Source organism: Chelonia mydas, chromosome 3, assembly GCF_015237465.2.
Source record: "Chelonia mydas isolate rCheMyd1 chromosome 3, rCheMyd1.pri.v2, whole genome shotgun sequence".
NCBI lineage: Eukaryota > Metazoa > Chordata > Testudines > Cheloniidae > Chelonia > Chelonia mydas.
This window is the reverse complement of record NC_057851.1, coordinates 87,845,160-87,868,165: the sequence shown is the minus strand read 5'-3', so window position 1 is coordinate 87,868,165 and position 23,006 is coordinate 87,845,160. Positions and strand designations below refer to the sequence as shown.

The 23,006-nt window shown below is 41.4% G+C and overlaps 1 protein-coding gene across 1 annotated transcript in view; it reads right to left on the bottom strand.

Annotated features, from left to right (window-relative positions):
• SLC35F1 (solute carrier family 35 member F1) overlaps positions 1-23,006 on the bottom strand; it is a 384,606-nt gene that overhangs the window by 48,371 nt on the left and 313,229 nt on the right. Inside the window, exons 3-4 of the mRNA XM_037894694.2 lie at positions 14,013-14,140; positions 2,766-2,925 (exon numbers count right to left, since the gene is read on the bottom strand). Of these exons, the coding sequence (XP_037750622.1) occupies positions 2,766-2,925; positions 14,013-14,140 (288 nt within the window). The remainder of the gene's footprint in view (positions 1-2,765; positions 2,926-14,012; positions 14,141-23,006) is intronic.

Sequence of the window (23,006 nt, the reverse complement as noted above, 5' to 3'; positions counted from 1 at the left end):
TAGAACCCTTTAGAAATCACACATCTTTAGAGTGCATTACCCCGCCATGTAGACAAGCCCTTAGGCACCTAGGTAACTTTACTCACATGAGTTCAATGACCCAGAAGTCCTAAGTCTTCGTAGGATCAAGCCCTATGTTGTTATAAACACAATTTCTCATTCAGCAGATGCCTAGCACATTTTGGGAGACTGTTAACATAGTAAATAATATCTTTATGAGAGACTATGCTACAGTGATATCAGGTATGTCCTGTAAGTGTATAAGTTCACTGCCCTTGAACCTAAACAGTTTGTGCACAGGAGGAGAAGGGATTTATTGATAAACAATAGAAGTGTACTTGTTTCTGGTTCATCCCCTTCTTTTGTTTGCCTAGCCATGGAAAATATCCTATAAACAATGCAGCACTCTTTAGTGAAGAGCCTCCTGAAGCCTTTTATTTCACCGCCAGCATTTATTTATTTATTTATTTAGAGTCTGTCTTGACCGCTTTACATAAATAGAACGAGCTCATTCATTTTACTTCATTAAAGGGGACACGTAACATAGAAGTCATTCCCTGAATTTTAATAAAGTCATTTTACAATTTTAAAAGGGCTGTGATACTTGACATGAAAGGCAGATGCTTGTGGTTGAATTTCTTCTCCTTGCATACCAATAAACACAGATACTGACAGTCCTTCAGGTCCAAGTCTGCATTAGAAGCAGGCAATAATGCATGAGTACAGAATGTTCTGGGATCAAAATACCTAGAAGCCTTATCTTTATAGTACCAATGAATACGACAAATAATACCTGCTTCTTGCCAGTAACCTGCCAAGTGACTACTTCAATCTAATGGCTTACTCTAGTTAGTATGGGACTATCTCTAACTTTTTCTTTCCCTAAATAGAACAAGTGAAGTCAAATGAACTAATTAAAGTTGCTAGGGAGGAAGGGCACATAATGGATTCCACAAAAATTTAGTTTCAATTTAAAAGTTTCCTCACATTCCTCCAGGCTCCTGTTTCCAAGTTTCCTGAACAGCAATCTCTATAGCTGCACACCTGCTAAGGAGCAAAGGATAGAACCCCTGTTCCCTGGCTCCTTTACCTCAAAGGCAGATCTTTTAGTACCTTCCTAAGGAGCTTGGAACCCCACTGGACAGACTCCTTTTGTGTACGGTTCTCCCTCCTTCCCGCCATTTCTCACAGCTGCTTCACTGGTCCCTGAATCTCTGCATGCCCTCTCTACCCTGGTCCACAGCCCTGTAAGTTCCCAGTGAGCCACAGCCCATCCACCCAGTGAGGAGCAGGTAAATTGGTAGCCAGCATGTTTCCTTTGGTGCCTGAGGGTGAAATCCTGACCTTGCTGATGTCAACAGGTGTTTTGCCCTAGACTTCAATGGGGCATTGTGTACAGCAGTTGCGGAATATCTCTTGAGAAATGTTTAAGGATCACAGAGGGGAGCGCTGCTCTGGTGCATCTGAGCTCAAATATTTAAGTCATTAAAGATATACTGGACCATTATGACAATGAAAACTGCTTAAGTAAAAGGAATGAAAAAAATTGCAAGACACTATAGGTGTTTCTGTAAGAATGTAGAAGCATTGTATAATATTGTATTGTATTAACTAAGAAACAGACTATAATCTTGTAACTAAGATTACAATCCATTACACACATGCCCATGCAACCTTAATTTTGGCCTTTCCTGACTTTTGAGTGTAGGCAATACTGCTGTTTTCTGAATGTAACTTTATATTTTGTATAGAGTTTTTCTTAATGCAGCTCTGATTTGCTGATTCATGGGACAGAACAGATCTTCTTTTTTGTAACTGGGACAGAGGTGCTTCTTGGGTAGGGAGATGAAGTGAAAGTCTTCAGGACAGGAAAAGAGAAAGTGACGGGACAACACAGGCTGGTCTGCTCTCTATAAACCTGCTCAGTTTTTGTTCAGTAGCATCTTGGCAAGTGCAGTTTTCCCTGCACTTACATTTGTATTCAGAACACTGACTTTAAAATCCCAGTGCATTATGCTCAGCTCAAAATTCAGTACTTATAATTTAGAATGAAAACGGCATCCAAATGACAATTTTTGAAAAGAACTTGTTCTCTTCCCACATCAGTTGGGCTGGCACTAGAAAAATCAATGTGACAGAAGATATTGATTGATGAAATGTAGTCCCTTCCATACTGCCCATCAGTGTGCTATTATTGTGGCTAAACACACATTATTCATATAATCCACAAAAAAGCATGTTTTACATATAAACAAGTCATTTCAGGTATGATGCAGGCATCTCCACAATTAACCATTATTTCAGGTTTGGTGCAGCACACGATGGAGATTGTTAATTTGTGGGTTGGATGTGTCTGAGTATGTGACCAGTGAAGTAGGCTGTGTGCAGAAAGTGAGCAAAAGGGAACAGAAGTGAGAAAACAACCTGGAGGGGCTGAGAGAGAATAGGGGGCTGTAGCTCAAAGATGCAGCCAAAGAGCTGAGCAAGACTGCTGCTGAGGCTTGAAGTAAAAGTGTTTCAAGTCATCTCCCTAAGTGGCACTGACCCTCATTAGTTGGGGTCATTTTATTCTATGGCTCCTGCCCTCAATGAATGGATGTTGAGCCATTGAGATGGCTGAAAACTCAGAAACACATTTAAACCCACACATGATCTCTTGGGGCCTTTCCCCTCTTTGCCCCCTTCCTACCCTCTCGGATCACCTCAGTGTTACATAGCTTTCCTTGAATGAAAAGCCAATCACACAAATGTATCCAAAGACTCACCTGCTCCTTGTTGTCTCCCGACAAGGACGTCTGCTCCTGCCATGCAGCCCATGCCCAGAATGCAGACCACAATTCCAATGAAATGAACTGCCTTGTATCGGACCAGCAGGAAGAACCAGGACAGTAATATCACCACTGGGATAACAAAACAATCTAGGAGCTGTCAAGGAGGAGGAGAACAACAACAAAAGAGCATTGCTGCACAAGTTACTCTAAAAACACTAACCTATTAACGATTAAAGGAGCAGAACAGAGGACTATTTACTGATAGTTTTGCTTTCCAGAAACAGTGTGATCTAGTGGTTAAAACACAAGACAGGGAGCAAGGAATACTGCATTTGATTCCTGGCTGTGCCACTGACTCACCATGTGACCTTGGTAAGATCATCCAAGGCCAGATTGTCGGTAGTGTTCACCATCCACGATTTGGGCCACATTTTGAAAATCTGGGCACAAGTGTCACAGTGAGAGCTGAGCACTTTTCAAAATCTAGCCCTTATTATGGATGATGAGCACTCGAAAAATCAAGCTCTGAGCTCTTCTAAAGAAAAAAAATCAGACCATTAATGCATTTCAGTTTTCTCATCCATAAAATCTGGATAGTACCTCTTTCGAAGGAGTCTTGTAAGAATTAATCATTAATTGGCCTGATTTCCAGAGAGATCTACCAGCTAAGAAAATCAGATCAAATGTTTGTAAAAGAGCTACCAGCATGTCATTGAGAGCCAAAGACTTTGAGCAAAATATTTGTAACTTAGAAGCCTAAGTCCCATTTTCAAGAGTGATTTAGGCCCAGATCCTCAAAGGAACTCAGGTGTTTAACTCCCATTGGAAACAATGAGAGTTATGTATCCAAATCCCTTTGAGAATCTGGGCCTTACTCATATAGAAGCTTAAATCCCATTAATTTACTCCTTAATACTCAAGTAACTTTTGAAAATGGGACTTAAGCTCCTAAATCACTTAGCTGCTTTTGAAAATTTTTAGGAGAAAGTATAATGGACTTTACATGAAACTGGTTGTCCGACTTAAGTGATGGGTTTTCTGCTTCCATAAAAAGGTATGTATCCGATGAAGTGAGCTGTAGCTCACGAAAGCTTATGCTCTAATAAATTTGTTAGTCTCTAAGGTCCCACAAGTACTCCTTTCCTTTTTTCATAAAAACAGTGGCTCACAGTACAGTTAATCAGTAAAATGAAAAGGTAAAAGGTATGTCTACACTATGGAGACCGTACTGGAATAGCTATGCCAACACAGTTCCATAGTACAGACTTAGTCTACACTAATAGACGTATCCCGCCCCCCCATCAGAGGAACACCATCCCTGAACAATGTTAGCTATGTTGATTGAAGCATTCTTTCAGTGACCTGGCTGTGTCTACACTGGGGGTCGGGGTGGGATCTGTTGGCATTGCAATGTTGATGAGGGGTATGGTTTTAACCCACCCTTCACCAATGTAGCAATGCTGATTTTGAAAGACATGAAGTGGAGTTTGGTACCCAGTGCCACTAAATTTCAGTGAGAGCTGGTGCTGAGTCCCACTTTGTGACTTTCAGAATCTCTCCCTGAGTGTTTAATTGCAAGTTATATGGTTGTAAGGCAAGGTATTTCACTATCTCGCTTATCCTTAAAGAAATTTATTACTTAGGGCTCCAGTATATGTAGATTGTCTGTGAAACACTGGGAAGTTTTATTCTATGTATTTCTCTACACGTTATTCCCTTAATTTTTTAAATTTGGGGGGATGCAGGGTGGCTTTTTTCCATTGGAGTAATGGGCCTAGCATCTGTACGTGTCTGCATTCTATTCGCTCAGTGTCGATAACCATTAAACTTAGAAAATATTACTGAATAATTACTATATCCCACTAAACTTTTGCTGCCACATCATGGAATTAGCAAAATATAATTTCTGACTGGGAATGGAATCCTGGATAGTTTTCAAAGAATTTCAGTGGCTAAAAATGTTTCCTTATAATATAGGTACCTATGCATTCAGCACATCCATTGGTACTTCACTTTGGGATGAAGGAATAAAAGAGTCAATTTTTTAATTTAGATCAAAAAATATTCTCTCTAGCCTAGTCAAAGAAACAAGAGCATGCAATACAATAACATTAATTTCAAAGGCTTCCGATTCAGGAGTATCAGCACCATTTTGAAAGAGAAAAACATCAGAAGTGGTACATACAGCGACAAGGATATGTGGCTCAAACTGCTCCCCAAAATACTGGGGAGCAGAATCAGAAATTCTATTACAAACATATATTAGATTAATACACAGCTACAGCTGGACCAATTAAGGACAGAATTTCAGCCTAAAAACGTTGACTAAAAAGCAAAATAAAATGCCAAGATGTGTTTCCGTTGCTCGGCTGCACTTGCAATTTTTATTATGCTTCTGAATTCATGTACTAGGATGAACAATAGCACAAGCATGAGCTTAACAATTCAAAATGATATGTGAATATGACACTGGAGGATTTTATTGATCTCCTTACTTATGGTTTCAAAGTGGAAAGTAAGCTTAAAAGAAGGTGAGGCTGTTTCTCTAAGTACCATGTGCCATGAGGATTCAGATTTACACAAGAGAACAGGCATTTCCTGATCTGTCACATTAGAAATGACCAAAGGGGAACTGCCAATTAGAAGAGTGGAGGCGGGGGCAGAGAAATCCCTCTCCACATTCTACAGTACCTCAGGGCCAGTCACTGACAGGTGGCAGCTGTGAGGGGAAGCTCTCACCACATGATTTGCTTGAGGGCATTGCTAATGAGGAGCCCTAACACAAGGAAGGGAGTGTGTAATTGGCAGAAAATTCAATGAATGTTTGGAAAGGAAGAATCAGCTCAGCTGTTTCTTGCTGTTCTCCACTGGGAGTTTGCTGACCAGCACTTTTTCCTTTTGATATTGATACAGATCAGCAATTACTCCTGCACGTTAGTGACCTTATTTCTAAGGCTTTCTCTCTCCCCTTTTCCAGAGACTTACAATACATTCCAGCTACATCCACGCACGCACACTGGGTTTGCACACATAGGAGAATAGATGTCACTGTCAGCAAGAAGGTATATGTTCGCAATTCACAAATCTGATAACATACAGTAATTGTTAAAAATGTTATCATCAGTGGGGGAAAAAAATTTCTCTCAAATGTCTGTTATCAACCTTGGCTCAGAGGCAGTGCAATGTCTTTCAATCATCAACCACCTACAGAAATTTTATTAACATAAGAATATTAACATATTGACATAATATTAACATAAGAATATAAGATTTACCATTACCACACCAGAACTAACTGATTCGTTAGTCTGGTAACCTGTCTCTCAAAATGGTTTAAATCAGAATTGTCACTAGAGGAACCCACAGAAGGGGATAGCAGGGTCTAGGTAAATTGAACCCAACCTCTATCTCAGTATCATGTGCAAGGAATGTTTAAATTGTGTGCACCGTATTTGATGACAAGTTTACCATCTTCCCATGACAAAAAGAGAAATTTTATTTGATGATGTCTGACCTGATTGTACCCTGGGTTTGGGCTTCTTTATAACATTTTAAATTAATTTTCCCATTGTATGCACATTTAAAAATTAAACAAAAAATCAACTGCATCCTGGAAATGGAAAAATTAGGATGACAAGGTACGTGCTTGTCAAATATCAACCCAGGACCAACTTCACACATTTCACGATAATCATTTGTTTTAAAAAAAGCATACAGTGATTAGAACTTCCTGAAGATAATGACGATAATGTGTCCCTTTGGATTAAGTTTGATAATGTAGAGACATTTCCCTGGCAACAAAGAGACAAAATGTAGAAAATTATACCAAATGGGCTATACTGTAGTCAGTCAAACTGCTGTCTGATGACTGACCCTTATTTACTAATAATAAGTTAAATACCATAACTGAAATATGAGTGAGGCATAAGTCATCTTGTCACAATAAGTACTTCATATTCAGGAAAACAACATTTGTGCTTTTAGAGGTACCCGATTTTCTTAATGATTGGAGTAAACAACTATTCTGGTCTGTAAATCAATCATAATGATTTATTTTACAGTGACAAATCTTGATATTGAAAGACAGGAAGCTTTTAGGGAGGTATGATGACTGGGTGAAAACTGCTCATTATACTCAACATAATTTGCTCGTTCTCTTTTGCATCACAGTTAATTGACCAACAAAAAGAGCCAGGCAGCAAGCAATACACAGCTTCACAGTGTATTTTATCTGCAGGAATCAGGAATTATGTTCATTTTTCTCTTTTACCAAATAGGTTTATTTTTAAAAAAAAGGACACCCTTTTTCCCATGCAAAAATAAACCTGAACAACTGCTTGGCAACATGCACTAATCGCATGCTAAATTAATTAATCACAATCTGTTCTGTCCTCTAATTACAGATGTAAAATCAGCATAATTCCTGGGGAAAATATGCAATGTAAGGAATATTACATGCATTGACTATGTGCTGACTGATGCTGCTCCAGTGTAATTAAGACTGCTGGGTTTGCACTGTTCTAGTTAATAATTTATGGGTCAGATCCTGAACTACTGATGTAAGAGTTTTGCTATTGACTTCAGTGGCATCAGTATCAGACTTTATGGGTGAGATCCATCAATAGACTTAGGCACTGCAACACGGAGTGTCACAGAGCCTAACTTCCTGGTGCCTGGAAGAATCGCACGAACAAGACTGCGATCCACAAATCCGAGTTAGGCATTTAGATTCCTTATACAATGAATGGGGAGAGAGAGGTGCCTAAGAATGCGATCTACAAAAGCCAGCATGCTAGGCAGGGAGCCACCTAACCTAGCCTATGGGAGATGCTGAGGAGAGGAGTGTCCTAAACCCTGCCCCCCTTTTGGAGATGGGTGCCTAAGTCAGGGCTGCAAGGAGGCACCTATCTTTGCTTATCAAGTCACAAATGGGAACTACAGAGTAATTCTTTCTCTCTCTCTCTCGCCCTATGACTGTTCCACTGTGGATAAATACTTAAATAGTCATTGGGCCAGAAAAAGAGAAAAAGAATGATTCTGTAGTCCAGTGGTTAGGACACCCACATGGGAGGTGGGAGACCCCAGGTATCGTCCCCCTGCTCCAATGACTCATTATTTATACACAGTGGAACAGCTTCACCAGGAGAGACTGAGGGAGCCCACAACAGAATATCTCAAAGCTCAGTAGTTGGAGCACTCTCATGAGACCCCCTATTCAAGTCCTTTCTCCCCCTCTGCTAGAGATAGGGGGATTGAATCTGGGTAACCCACATCCCTGGTGAGTGCTCTCACCACTGGGCTAAAAGTTACAAGGTGCGCACCATCTGTTCCTCTAGCCACATTTTGAATGGGAACCAATCTAGTAGGTGTGCTCAGAGTCTCCGGGATTAGACTCTGCACACGAGATAAGAGGACAAATGCCCATCATCTCCTGGTTCATGATTCATTCTGGTGCTTGGGCAGCAGTTAGGCATCCACAAGCATGATCAGGGGCAGAAACACAGACACAGAGGGGACTTAGGCACCAAGTAAGTTTAGGCCCCTACAGGGTGAGGCAGCAATTTTGTGGGTTACAGAGGAGCCAAAACACGGACAGAGGTGTGTATACCCAAGACGTAGACCCCTAAGGTTGAGGCATCTAAATACCTTTGTGGATCCTACCCTATGTGCCTATTGTAATGTAACAAGGGTCTAACCTGTTTCTACTGTTTTAATGCTGAAAGGAGGCATATGTTTGTACACAATAGCATAGACATGTTTAAATATATACAGAATTTCAGCCTAAAAAGTGGCTTGTTATGCTTTTCATTACCATCTCCACTTCAGTTTGCACATCTCTCCTCATAAAAGCACATATACGCAATTTCAACTATATATCACACACACAAATTGATAATGAAAGCATCTCTTAATGAGTTATGACTGTGTCCCATCCTCCTCTCCCCCTCTCCCCCTGCCTTGAGCAGAACCATCAGCACTTCACATTGGATGGAACTGGGAAGAGATCTGCATCCATGTGGTCCAAGGTAAGACAAATCTTTCAAAGTACCTCATTGTTCAGCTCCTACTTGTGGTCCTGGTGGAAGTGTCTTCTCAGAGAATCTGCTACTGTGTTCTGCAGTTCTGGCAGGTAATCCACTGAGATCTCTATGTGTGAGATATGCACCAATTCCATAGTTTTATGGATTCTGCACATAAGGTCATAGAATCATAGGGTTAGAAGGGACAGCAAGGGTCATCTAGTGTAACCCCCTACCAAGATGCAGGATTTGTTGTATCTAAACCATCCAAGACAGATGTCTATCCAGCCTCCTTTTGAAAACCTCCAGTGAAGGAGCTTCCACCACCTCCCGAGGCAGTCCGTTGTATTGTCCTACTGTTCTTACAGTTAAGACTTTTTTTCTGAGATTTAATCTAAATCTGCTGTGATGTAGTTTGAACCTATTGCTTGTCATCCTGCCTCTGTGGCAAGAGAGAACAACTTTTCTCCATCTTGTTCCTCCTTGATGATTTATATATAATACATTGCTTCTCTGTTGTCCAGCATTGCTCTGATCAAGTGGCCCCGATGTGGGGTAAGAAATGATGGTAGGCACAATGGACTGCCCTGATATGGAGGGTGGTTTCCTGGTGGATCCATTTGCCTTGAGCTGTGAAGTCCTGCAAATATGCACCCCAGCCCAGCAGGAAGTCATCTGTTGTGATGATTTTTGCAGGAGGGTGGGGATGCAGGAATGGAAGTCCCACATAGATCTTTTGGGGATTCTTCTACCAATTGAAACAGTTGAGGACCCTTTGAGGTATTGACACCTGCTTGGATAGACTTTGTTTGTTGGATGCCTAGACTGTTCTCAGCCAAGTTTGAAGATAGCAGGAGTGTAGTCTTGCCACAAAGATATTACAAATGTACAGGCTGCCATGTTGCCCAGGAGTTGAAGCAAGCCCTCACTGTGGCTTGTGGGCTCTACTGTATTGTGGAAATAAGGCTGGGAATTGTAGCAAACCTGTGTGTGTAAGTGTGGGTAAGTATGCTCTGGTGGTAGTGAAGGCCACAATGGGCCCAATTAAGGCAATTCATTGTGTAAGTGTGAGAGCTGACATTTCCAAGCTGAAGCCCAAGTAGAAGAATAGGGGTAGGATCTTGTTGCTTGCTGAGAAATGAGTGACCCTTTACAAGCCAGTCATCCAGGCAGGGAAAGATAATTATTTCCATCTGGCAGAGATGGGCTGCTGTGGCTGAAAGGATCTTGGTAAAGACCCTGGGGTAGTGGAGAGGCCTAAAAGTAGGACACCATATTGGTAGTGGTCTCTGCCAATGACAAAGCATAGAAAATGTCTGTGGGAGAGGTGTATGGCTATAAAAAACAAACCAGGCATCCTGAAGATCAAGGGAGACAAACCAATCTCCGATTTCCAAAGAGGAAATTATATCTGGCAGGGTTACCATTCTGAACTGTTGAGAGAGGATGAAGGTGTTCAAAGTCCTGAGGTCCAGAATTGGTCTCCAACTCCAGGACACAGCCCCAAAATCAGAGCTGCCAGACCTCCACACCCTGCCAATGACACTATGCAGAAGCGGGAGTTCCCCAGATGACCTGATCCTGACTATCCATCAAGAAATGTTCATCTGCCTTATTGGGAGTGGTGAGCATTGTCTGCTTAGCAGGTGCATTCTGTTTTGATAATTGTTAATAAATAGAGGTTAAGTAGGATATTACTGTGTAAGGCTCTTTCACTGGCAAAAAACCCGTAAACCTGTAAAAGATTAAGCCTTCAGTCCACAAGGAATGGGTGCTTGCTCTGAGCCCGTGGAGGAGCAGAGCCCAGAGAGGAGTAAAGTTAGGTGCCTTTTGCCTGGAACCTTAGAAACTGGGAAAGGGTGGGGTGCCTAAGTCGACCGGGTTACGCCTTGAGCCCTAGGAACTAGGTAGCAGTGGAAGCCTTGAGCCCTAGGAACTAGGTAGAGGTGGGATGTCCTAGAGTGTGCGGGCAACAAATTTAGGTTAAAATTGGGTGCCTTACAGTGTGTGTAATAGAGAATTTTGTGCAGGTAACACTCCAGAGGCACTGGGTCTGGTACTGACAGTAAAACTACTTGAGGTTGCTTACTAGAAGGCTTCTCAGTATGCGGCGTGGTCTTTTTAGTCAGTGCCAGATCTCAGTACTAGAGGAGATAGAAGCATCAGTGGCACACATGCCAGGTCATTTAGTCTCCTTGGTTCCAGTTTGAGAGGTGACTTAGCCCTTCTCTTGGTTTCTTCCTCTGGAGAATGGGGTCTCTTTTTTTAAATGTCCAGACAACTCTGAAGGATCCCCAGGGTCTTTGCTTACCAAAGCAAAAATATTCACAGAGGTGCACTGGGCAGTAAAGCCAAAATATGGGGGTGGAGAGATTTGGACCCTGTGGGTCTCAGAAAATGCTCTATAAGATAGAGTTATAGTTGGTCCTTCCTCCATTTTCTGCATCTGCTTTTGAATCCAGAGCGGCCCTTACATTTGGAAGGGATGTGAGTCTCTCCAAGGCAGTGGAGGCAGATAGAATGCCTGTTGCTGCAGGGCAAAGACCTGGTCAGGGTTTGAAGTCCAGACTTTTGGGCATAACAGTTTAGGAAAGCTAGAGGCGGATGAGTCAGAATGCTGTCCCAACAGGGCAAAAAAAGGAGGAAAGGGGGAACCCCTCCGCCCAAGCACACATTTTTGCTAAATAACCAAAAATAAAGAAAAGCTAAGGAAAAAAGAAAGAGAACAATTAAGAGAAGAAAACAGCAAGCTGCATGGACAGCTAAAATGGACATTGTGACATTCCACATCAAGCCACAGGCAATTGAGAAGGAATGGGAGCCACAGTGGGCCTGCCCTTCATATATATTTATCCTCGCTCTGGAGCACAAGAATGTGCAAGGCACAATGGCAGACTAATGGACACTGCTGACAAAATCTCTGACCAACAGTGCACGGACGCACGCACATCCTGAAGTGGAAGCACCCACAGGGAAAATAACTCAAAGAACATACTTTTATTGTTGGTCTCCAGATGTCTACAAATCTGAGGTTTTACTATCTTCGTTTTTATCATGCCAGTCAAAGGCTTGAGTGCCCAAAGAATAAATTACCATATAAATCACCATTTAGAAAAATGGCTCTCCCTTCTGCAATGGTCTCTTTTTGATGGCTCCGTATGCATACACTATAGTACTGCGGCACAGAGCTTTGAAGAAGCAGCCTAAAGAGTTGTTTGATGTGAAATAAGGAAAACAATTAGTACCAAATACTACAGCAGAACAGCATGTACTGCACTGCATGTAGATAAGAATCAGAGACTAATCAGGGCTAGCCTAAGTGGTGAGATTGTGTTTGGCTGCTGTGCTGAAGACCTGGATTTTGGAAATGAATGTGAGTTTCTCAGTCTTTAGACATTTAGGTCCAAATTTTCAAAAGAGCTCAAAGCCAGACTTTCAAATGTTCAGCACCCATGTATTCAAAGTTTGTTTCCTGCCAGCATCATGAAGCACATAAACATTTACAGAGATCGATGCTCTACCATCTCGGAGAAAGATAGAGTGTTATTCTGAGGCCAACCAGATTGGAAAGGGTATTTCATCTAATGAAACAGAGCCAGATCCCTTACTCATGGTGAACTACACCAAACTCTGCAAGCAATCTCATTGAAACTCAAGTGTGAGTAAACGGAGAGAGGGAACAGAATCTGTCTCATAATGCTATTTGACAAAACGGGGAAGAACCGAGCTGGAAGGCAAAGTTATGTATGTTTGTATCACACACAATACGTTTAATAGAAAACTTTATAACACTGGTAAGATGAGCATGATGTAATATCTTGTAAATACAGTACCGGGAAACTGAAGTTCAAAAAAATATACTGTATGTGAATATTGAGTCTAGACCTAAACAACAAAGTAATTAATTTGACAACAGTCATGATATTTGAATTAATTATTTTAGTTACTTACCCAGTTTTTAGAACTGGAAAAATAATTCACAAACCAGGCTGCTGAAGCACATTTGTGTGAGTGGATGAGAAAGGTAGAAACATAGACAGATACAAAGACCTATAAAGACCAAGTACAGGGGGTTGTGTGCCTCTATAAGTAGTGTAGAAGCTTGCTCAGGGAGATCTATACAAAAATAGTAATACTGATTTTGGTTTTATTATGATAGATTTTTCCATTCCACTAGGTATAAAATAACAGAGTTATTTGTGTGTTGGGGGGGAGGGGTTGTTATTAGGTTCTCCTTTGAAAAGGTGCTACAGGTAATTTTAAATATGTATTTGTGTTTCAAAGAAGTCTGAAAGCCAAATTCTGGCAACAGAAGCACTTATAGTTACTCACATTGATTTCAAGTGTTTCATATAATCCTTAAAACTGCAGTTTTCCCCCATTCTTGCTTCTTATTCAGGCAAAATTCAGTTTTTTCCCCCAGCACTGCTCACTCAACCATGAAAGAGATATGTTCATAATTATCTCTGCTTTTTCAGGACACTAACCGCTGCTTATTTATTTTACTGGCTTTATAGCAAGTTTCAGGCAAGTAAGGTATAAATACGATCAGAATATCTAAGGGTGCCAGGCTATTTAGACATTATATAGAGTGCAAATGTGTTTTATTTCTGAATGATCAACATCAATTTGTGTAGCCATGTCCAGAGATATACATTTTCCATTATGAATTTCTATTACTTTTTCTCTCCTACAATGGAAAAACCTAAATCTTTAAAATTTACAGGCTATACCTTTAAAGAAGACTGTTCCTATTGTGTGTGTGTGTTGGGGGGAGAATTATGGGGTTTTGTCTTGGGATTTTTTGGTGATTTTTGGACACGGCAAACTGTGCCTGAAAGAAATGCATGTGATTGCTTGATTGAGGGCATTGACAAAAATGTGGTTGTAATTTTCCAATTGCAAACTGAGTCTACACAAATGGGTATTTACTCTTTAAAATATATTATTAAAGGACCAAGCCAAGTAGCTTAGCCCCAAAATGTGAGAATGCGTAATTTACACAACATTTTATTTTTCTACAGCTTGCAGAATGGTCAGCATTAAAATTAGCAAAAGATTAAAACAAAAAAGACATCATTTTATGAGTGTGAGACATTGTAAAGAGGAGGACAAAGAAGGAATTGGGTTCCTGATCCTGCCGTGTTGAAGTGAATGGGGACTGTACCATTGACTTGGTGCAGAATCAAACCCTGAGAGAGGAAATAATTTGAGTACTTACCTGTACACTAGTAAGAGTGGTGTATTGGTAAGCTTTGACTACCAGGTAATTGGCTTCTATATCTATTATCCCCAGGATCATGTACTTCCACCATCTCCGTTTCAAAATTGCCAGCAAGTTTTCTTCTCCTGTGTCGGTAGATAAAAACAAAGAAACAATTACATATAAAGAGTTAGAAACACACGCACAACAAGCTATATCTCATGAGAGATTATATCTTATGCAATCAAATTAGTGGATAGATTCAATAGAACATAAATCCAGATTGTGACTTAAATATAGTTAAAACTGAAATATTTACAAGGTATTTTAGGTAGGTAAAAACTAACACATTGTTTGTCTTGCAATTCAAATCAGTCAACACCACAAAGCAAGGTGGTTGTCTGGGTTTTCAGTTCACTTGGGTTTTAAAAACTTACCAAGAAAAATGATTTGAGCTTCAACAATTTTTGGTAATATTTCCTAAGAATATTTTGTTGTTCAGTGTATGTATGCAAGCAGGGCCAGCCCACAACATTTTGGCACCTAAGGCGGTGAGCTCAAATGATGCCCCCATGTCCCCTTGCTTGGGCCAAAACTTTGAAAGGTCTCAGTTCTGCCTTCTTCCTGTTCTACTCCTCTCATGGTACTGCTTTGCTACCTACCCCAATAAAGGAGAACTAACAACTTAAAATGCCTTGTTCAAAAATTTTAAGTAACACTTAACTTTCAAACGCCTGAACAGTAAAGGTAACTTTTCTTGTCTGATTAGTAAACACTGGCATTTTTATCTGTTCAAATAATCAAAGTGGTGCTTTCTGTGCCTTTTTTTAAAAAAGATTTGAACTGCTTCCTGCTGAAGGTCCACAGTCTGGGCCAGCTCATGCTCTATTGAGATGGTTGCAAGGCCGACCAGCCTCTCCTGTGTTACTGTGGAGCGTAGATGTGTTTTTATTAACTTCAGCTTGGAGAAGCTGCGTTCTCCACTCGCAAATGTTACAGGAAGTGTTAGAAGTATGCGCAGAGCAACAAAAGCATTTGGAAAGAGGGTGGTGATCTTATTTGTGCACATATATTCTAGAACAACCTTTGGAGTTGATCCTGCTGAAATGTATCTTGAAAGGGCTTTCAGTTCATCACCTAAATCACTCGCATCAATATCGCGCATGTCATCATGTGTCAACACTGTCTCAAGTGCCCTGCATTGCTGATGTAGGTCTTCTTCAGGTATAGTGAGGAGTTTTGGAATATCATACAACATCCCAGATATACTGCTGTGTTCCTTGAGCTGCATGAAACGTTCTTCAACTGACTCTATTGCACAATCTAGCACCTGGTTAAAGCATTCAACTTTGAATTGTTGTTTGGGGTCTCTTACGGGATTACCCCATGCCTCGTAATCAAAATGTCTTCTTCTTCGGTGACTCTTGTATTCTTGAATGGGTGGGAAATAGCTTCAGTGTGAAATTCCTCTGCCAACTTCTGTGCACTCTTCAGAACGTTTTGAAATCCCTCATCTCACCGGTAAGACTGTAGGTATGACTTTGCTTTGTCCAGTTGTTCCATTGCTTCAGATATAGCAAAGTCAACACCTTGGAGTCTCTTGCTTACAACATTTATTTCAAACAGTATGTCATGCCACAACACTAAGCCACATAGAAATTTGAAGTTATGTATGTTTCTGATGATTCCATTTCCCTCTGCCACTGTTCTCCCACGAACAGGTCCCGTCATAGCATTATCCTCCATAATGGCAACTATGGCATTATCTGTCTTCCCAATCTGGTGTTTGATAGGCTTTAATCGCCTCCACTTGACTTTCCCATCATGTAGCCCTCAGTGGTTTTAGTGTCAGATAGGATGTTCCCAGATATTGCTTCAAAATTTGCCATTGATGAGTTGATGCAGACAAAAATACATAGATGCTTTGAATTACATTAAAAAATTCAGCAACCTCACTAGAAGCTTATGCTGCATCACTGACCACCAAGTTCAATGAATGAGAACTGCATGCGACAAAAAAAGCTCAAGGGTTTAACTCTCGGATCCGAGTCTGCATTCCTCTGTTCTTTCCTCTCATGTTGGCACCATTATCATAGCCCTGACCTCTCATGTCAGCTATCGCAATTCCTGTATCTTCCAGCTTTTTAAGAAGCACATTTGTCATACCAGCTCCTGTAGTATCATCAATGTCAATAAATTCTAGAAAATGCTCTGACAGTCACCATTGCAGGGACATTTTCACTAGGTTCTGTTGTGGTTATAAAACACACCATTAAAGTCATTTGTTCCATATGGCTGATGTCAGGTGTGCAGTCCAGAATGACAGAGTAATATCTTGCTGACTTCAGATCTGCCACAATCCTCTGTTTGACTTTTGTTGCCAGTACCTGTATGATCTCATTTTGAATTGTTTTTCCAAGGTAGTGGTGTGTGTACATTTCTTGGGTGGTGACTCTTCTTAGATGCTTCTGGAGTACAGCATCAAACTCAGTCATCAGCTCCACAATTTTAAGGAAGTTTCCATTGTTTGGCACATACAGCTGATCTGAAGTGCCATGCAGCGCTAGGTTTTGGGTAGCAAGCATTCTCACAATGGCAATGAGCCTTTTCAGAACATTTTGCCAGTAAAGAGACTCTGATGAAATCTTCTCTTGATGCTGATCATCTATGGTGGCCTTTAACCTTAGTCTCATCTCAAGCTCTTTCCACTTATGGAATGCTCTCTGGTGATTTGCTGCTTTCTCATGGAATGCCAGATTTCTAGCCAGATTTTTTCCAGTCCTTTGTTCCTGTAGAACCCAATGTGGCTGGAACATTAGACTGGAAGAGTTTGCAACAAAAACAGTACGCAGCATTCTGGGTTTTTGAGTACATAAAACATGGCCTCTCCACTTTGTCACCATTGGGGATTTCACGCCAGTAATGTGTTGGGTGGAAACTTCTATTTTCATTGTCTTTGGGGAACATGAAGTTTTTCGCTTGCTGTGGCCCATGCAGTACAAGGGAGTCCCTCAGGCTACTGCTCAAGTGGGTCCACAGTCCTGGATCATCTAGACTTAAGGAACTAAACTCAGCAGCAGCTGTTTCTTGCGCCTCCACCACACTCTTCTCTGATCTACACTTTTCTTCAGGAATGTGCATGGTTTCATCCATTTGAGATGGAGATATGGATGCTGCAGTAGCTGCCAGGTCACCTGCACTCTGACTAACTGGAAGATCAGACATCTCCTCAACACGCACATCCTCACTAGGGCCAGAAGGGTCAGCGCGAACATTTGTGTCTATGTGTCTCAGGAGAGCTCCTTCCTGCTTAGATAGAAAAGCTTCCTTTGCTTTCTTTCTTTTTCTGAATGCTGCCCCAGAGGGGCGTTTTTTTCTTTCACTCATGACTGCTGTTCTGTGCCAGCTATAGTGGCTCTCAAGACTCAACTGAAGGGGACAAATAAGCAGGCTGGTAGCAGGGCCTGAGTGAGGGAAGATATCAGCGTCTTAAGGGCCTAACTGGCTCCTACTACTTCAGCTGACTGCCTGTTCTCCTCAAGTGGGTTCAGGGAAGCAGCAGGAAACAGAAAACTCCCTGAGAAGCTGAGGTTAATCAGTCCAGGCTCCTGGGGGTGCTAGAGAGGTACATAAGAGGCTCCTCCTCCTCTCTCTCTCCCTGCGGCTCCTGCTGCTTTCTGTTATTCCCTCTCACCTTTTCTCCTGCCTGCCTGTTATGTCTCTTGGGCCCTCCTTCCTCCAGCACAGCACTCCACCATCTCTGTGCATCTAGAGCAGAGAGAATACATGTGCACCAGTGGCAGACACAATTTTCTACACTCTGGATCCTAGTGGCACCCCCCCACAGTCTGGTCCTAGCGGCGCCTCAGTTCGCCTCATGGTAAGGCCAGACCTGTATGCAAGTCCTGACTACAGAATATAAATATGATGTAAAACTTGATGCAAGAGGGTCTCACTTAAAATAGGAGAGCAACAGCATTTAAGGGTATCAGAGTAACCAAGCAGAACAGTAACAGAATAATCAGACTTATTATAAATTTAAAGGAAAGTTATTGTGATCTTAGGTGCAGATTCAAAAATTTTGGACTAGTTTAGAGAAAGGTTGCACTGAGACAAAAACAGAGTTTTCATGACTGGTAGCTTTGCTTCCAGAATCAATTTTTGCGCTACCAGATTTGTTCTGCAATGCCCTGGCAATGGAATTCAGTCACACAATACTTAATTTCTACTCTTTGAAGACTGTCAGCACAACATGGCTTGCAGATCAAATCCATGATTTCAGAAAGGTCAGACAGTTCTAATGCTGGGCCAAGGATTATTACTGTTCTCAGTTCAAAAGAAACCAAACACACATTCACTGGGGACAGTTAACCCTCTTATTTATGTGCAATGTGGAAGCACCTGCAGGGCCTCAATCATGACTGGGACCCCCTTGTGTGAGGAGTTGTACAAACCCATCATAAGTGACAGCCACTGCCCTAAAGAGCTTACAGTCTAAATATGGATATTAGAGCTGACCTGAACCGCTGTCAAAAAGCTTGACCTGAGCAGGAACCATTTGGGAAGTTAGAAAAAGTTCCATCAATTTAATATTTTTGTGTGTCTCCACATATCCTTTTAGTGTCAGCTGTAATCACAATTACCAATGGGCAAAATAGGATAAAAGATAAACTGAACATTATTCCAAACGGACACCAAAACTTTTAAAAGGTTTGAAAAAGCTTCATCGGCTTTCCCAACTGCACCCCCATTATTCTTCATCGTCATGCGTGCCCATGCATTTCTAGGGTCCAGCTGAAACTGGTAACAGATGTGCTACCATCTCCTAGGAAAAGCTGGCCTTTTGGCATTTCTGGAACAAGCTGGAGGAGGACTCTCTGAAATCTCATGAGAATTCTAACCTACCATTGCGGATGAAAGAGGCAAATACTTCAGATACTCATCCAAAAGCTTGGACGTGAAATCCTGGCTTAACTGGAATCTATAGGAGTGGTGCTATTGACTTCAATGGGGCCAGGATTTCATCCTGAGCATTTTCCCCAATCAAACCTGTGATTCATAGGACTTTTGCTCATTAAGAAATACACTCAAATGTACTCTTTGCAATGAGGGTACCATGAGGCAGCATCCTAATTATTTGCTGTACTGGCAGTGACATTGAGAATATAACTTTTGGTAGGTTAAGACCAGACTTTGTTTACTTGCAGAAAGAAGCACAGAAACAGCAGGAGTCAGGAATGTGATTACTTTGGCCAGATGACATCCAATAAGTAATTTAAGAATCTGGATTCGAATAAGTTGGTCCCTTCTACTACATCAGACATTTCCATTAACCTTTATGCTTTAAGTGATTTGGGCCGCAAAAACATTCTGGTTTATGATGCTGCATAGCACAATATATTTGAAACATGCTATAACTTTAGGCCTCTGTGTTGATTTGCGGATGCAAAAGAGAGTAACTTTTTCCTTTGAGTCTGCTTATTTTTTGAACATGAAAGTGATGAATTTTCAAAGCAGCACTTGGGGATTTAGCCACGTGATTAACATCAGTGCAAGTCACGCAGGTAAATCGTTTCCCAGGATTTTGAAAATATATCCCCAAAAGTTACAGTGCCAAAATTATTTGACATACCCTTAAAACACCGCATTGAAAAGTGCCAGTGTAACGAAAAAGCATATTAAAGCTTTGAAGTAATATTTTTCCTTACTTTTAAAGAGAGTTTAAAAATAAAGAAATCAAATTCTGGAATGTTGTTGGGTTCACTGAATCATGTACTATGCTGCAGTATTAGTGGGGGAATTAATGCTGATCCTTGTCAATATTAAAGTTCTGTTTCAGCAAAGCACTTAAGCACCTGCAAGGCCAGCCCTAGATGTGGTACCCCCAGAAGTTGGCACTCAGGACAACCATACTCCTGTGCCTGCTCTTAAGGGTGGCCCTGAACACTTGCTTAAATCCATGCCTATCCAGGGGAGCACATAAGCATGAAGTTAACTTTGAGAAGATGTCGAAATCTCATTGCACATGCCTCAACTGTTTTCTGAATTGGGGCTTAATTCCTGTGCTCCAAATAGATATGGGGTGCTCGAAATAGAACGAAAGAAAAGACCAACGCAGAAAAAAGTGGTTTAGATTGAAAGATCAAGACTCTCTTAAAATATGAAGTGCTTCAGTAACTTTAGATTGCTAAATTTAGGGCAAAGTTATTTACAATTACATTAGGGCCCTCTTTCTCTTTTATAAATTGTACTATTGGGAAGCGAGTTGCGCATCAGGGGAGTTGACACCACACTGAACTAATTTAAACGTGAAGGGTCTATTGTCTTATAAATGCAGAGGGGAGGAAAGTTTACACAGCTGACTACTATCAATGCTACCGGGAGTTCAGTCATAGATCGCCCCGCACCAACTGCAGAACTTGTGAAATTAATGGAAAATTACACTAAAGGCTGAAATAAAGAATCTTAAGAAGTAAAAAAAGTATTAGCTTGCACTGGGAAGTCACGAACAGCAAATCATTTGCTCTGAAACAAACCAAAGTGAGGCAGGTATCGTGAAATAGATTACCATGGCTTTAAATAATTACATTTACATATCAGATAAGACAGATACTCATAATCTGACCAGGATGGCTTAAATTATAGTACAACACAATATAGCCTATCTTTACCAAACGGACCCCCAATGAACCAATGGGAACATGTTTTCTCCTTTCTTCCTCTTTTTTTGTGATTTAATGTGTATTGTCTTGATTTAAGGAGTACTTGTGGCACCTTAGATACTAACAGCTCACGAAAGCTTATGCTCAAATAAATTTGTTAGTGTCTAAGGTGCCACAAGTCCTCCTGTTCTCTTTGCGAATACAGACTAACACGGCTGCTACTCTGAAACCTGTCTTGATTTAGTATCACAAACTGAGAAGAGGAAGTTAAACAGAGAATAATCTATAATACAAGACTTTGTGTTTATAATCCTGCATGTAACATACACAATCATTTTGAAAAAAAGGAAACACATTAAGAAAACAATGAAAGAACAGCAAAGGTCACCACAGAACCCAAGTTCAGGAAAAGCAGAAATAAGACAGAGAAGATTAAATGAGTAAATAGACTAGAAATATCTACACCATTGCTGGGTAACAAAAGGTGTAGATCAACAATACTGTACACTATATATCATATTACTTGCAACTCTACTATCAATCGCTAACATAATAAACGGCGACCACAAGAGTCCCAAGGTTCATTTCTCTTTCAAATGCCAGAGGTTCATGAGGTGTCAGTTCTGACAGACTATATTACCAGTTCTCACTTTGCTCCTGGCTAGACCTTCACCTTTGGAGAGACAATCATCTGGCCATGAGATCAGTCCACAGAAACAGGTTCTGGTGTTTACACAGCTATTTGTTAAAACTAAGGCGAGCCGGGAAGAATATTTCTGGTTTTCACACCAAGTCTTATATCTAAAATAAAGCTTCTCCTTGTGCGCACATTATTCCAAAAGACTCTCTTTTTAGGGAATTCTACACGAAGGTAATAGAGATGTTGGGGTGCCTCCCCATTGCCAACAGTTCTCATTATTACTTTAAAAAAAGCTAAGAGGGCCCCAATGCATGTAAAGGCTAAGTTGTGCTACATAGTCAATAAATGTAAATTGAAAAGGTGATTTTTTTTCCATATTGTGCCTTCTACTCTGCACTTAAGCACATCAACAGAAATTTCCAAATCTACATCCCAGTCAGCCCCCAGACTGTCCAAACTCACTTCTGAAACTGTAGGGCTTTTATTATTACTTTAGCTTGCCCTTGTCTCAAACATTGTGAGTCCATATGTGAACCCCCCATGTAGAAATAAAACCTCTGGCAGCTCCAAGCCTGGATGTTAACCTCTGCAAAGTGTTCCCTACATGAGATGGACTGGTTGTAATCTAAGGGTATGTCTACACTACGAAATTAGGTCAATTTTATAGAAGTTGAGTTTTAGAAATCGATTGTATACAGTCGATTGTGTATGTCCCCACTAAGCGCATTAAGTCAGCGGAGTGCGTCCTCAATACCGTGGCTAGCATCGACTTACAGAGCGGTGCACTGTGGGTAGCTATCCCACAGTTTCCGCAGTCTCCGCTGCCCATTGGAATTCTGGGTTAAGCTCCCAATGACTGATGGGGCAAAAACATTGTCGTGGGTGGTTTTAGGTACATGTTGTCAGTCAACCCTCCCTCCCTCTCTCCGTGAAAGCATCGGCGGACAATCGTTTCGCGCCTTTTTTCCTGGGTTACCCGTGCAGACACCATACCACGGCAAGCATGGAGCCCGCTCAGCTCACCGCTGCTGTTGTGAGCACTGTAAACACCTCGCACATTATCCTGGAGTATGTGCAGAACCAGGCTAAGAGACGCCAGCACGAGGACGATTGTGATGAGGACATAGACACAGACGTTCCTGAAAGCACGGGCTGTGGCAATTGAGACATCATGATGGCAGTGGGGCTGGTTGATACAGTGGAACGCCGGTTCTGGCAAACAAGCACAGACTGGTGGGACCGCATACTGTTGCAGGTATGGGATGATTCACAGTGGCTCCAAAACTTTTGCATGCTTAAGGCCACTTTCCTTGAACTTTGTGAGTTGCTTTCCCCTGAAAGCGCAGGAATACCAAGGGGACAGCTGCCCTGACAGTTGAGAAGCAAGTGGCAATAACCCTGTGGAAGCTTGCAATGCCTGACTGCTACCGGTCAGTTGGGAATCAATTTGGAGTGGGCATGTCTACTGTGGGGACTGCGGTGATCCAAGTAGCTAATGCAATCACTGATGTTCTGTTATCAAGGGTAGTGACTCTGGAAAATGTGCAGATCACACTGGATGGCTTTGCTGCAATGGGGTTCTCTGTGGTGGGGTGATAGACGGAACGCATATCTCTATCTTGGCACCGGACCACCGTGCCAACCAGTACATAAACCACAAGGGGTACTTCTCAATGGTGCTGCAAGCACTGGTGAATCACAAGAAACATT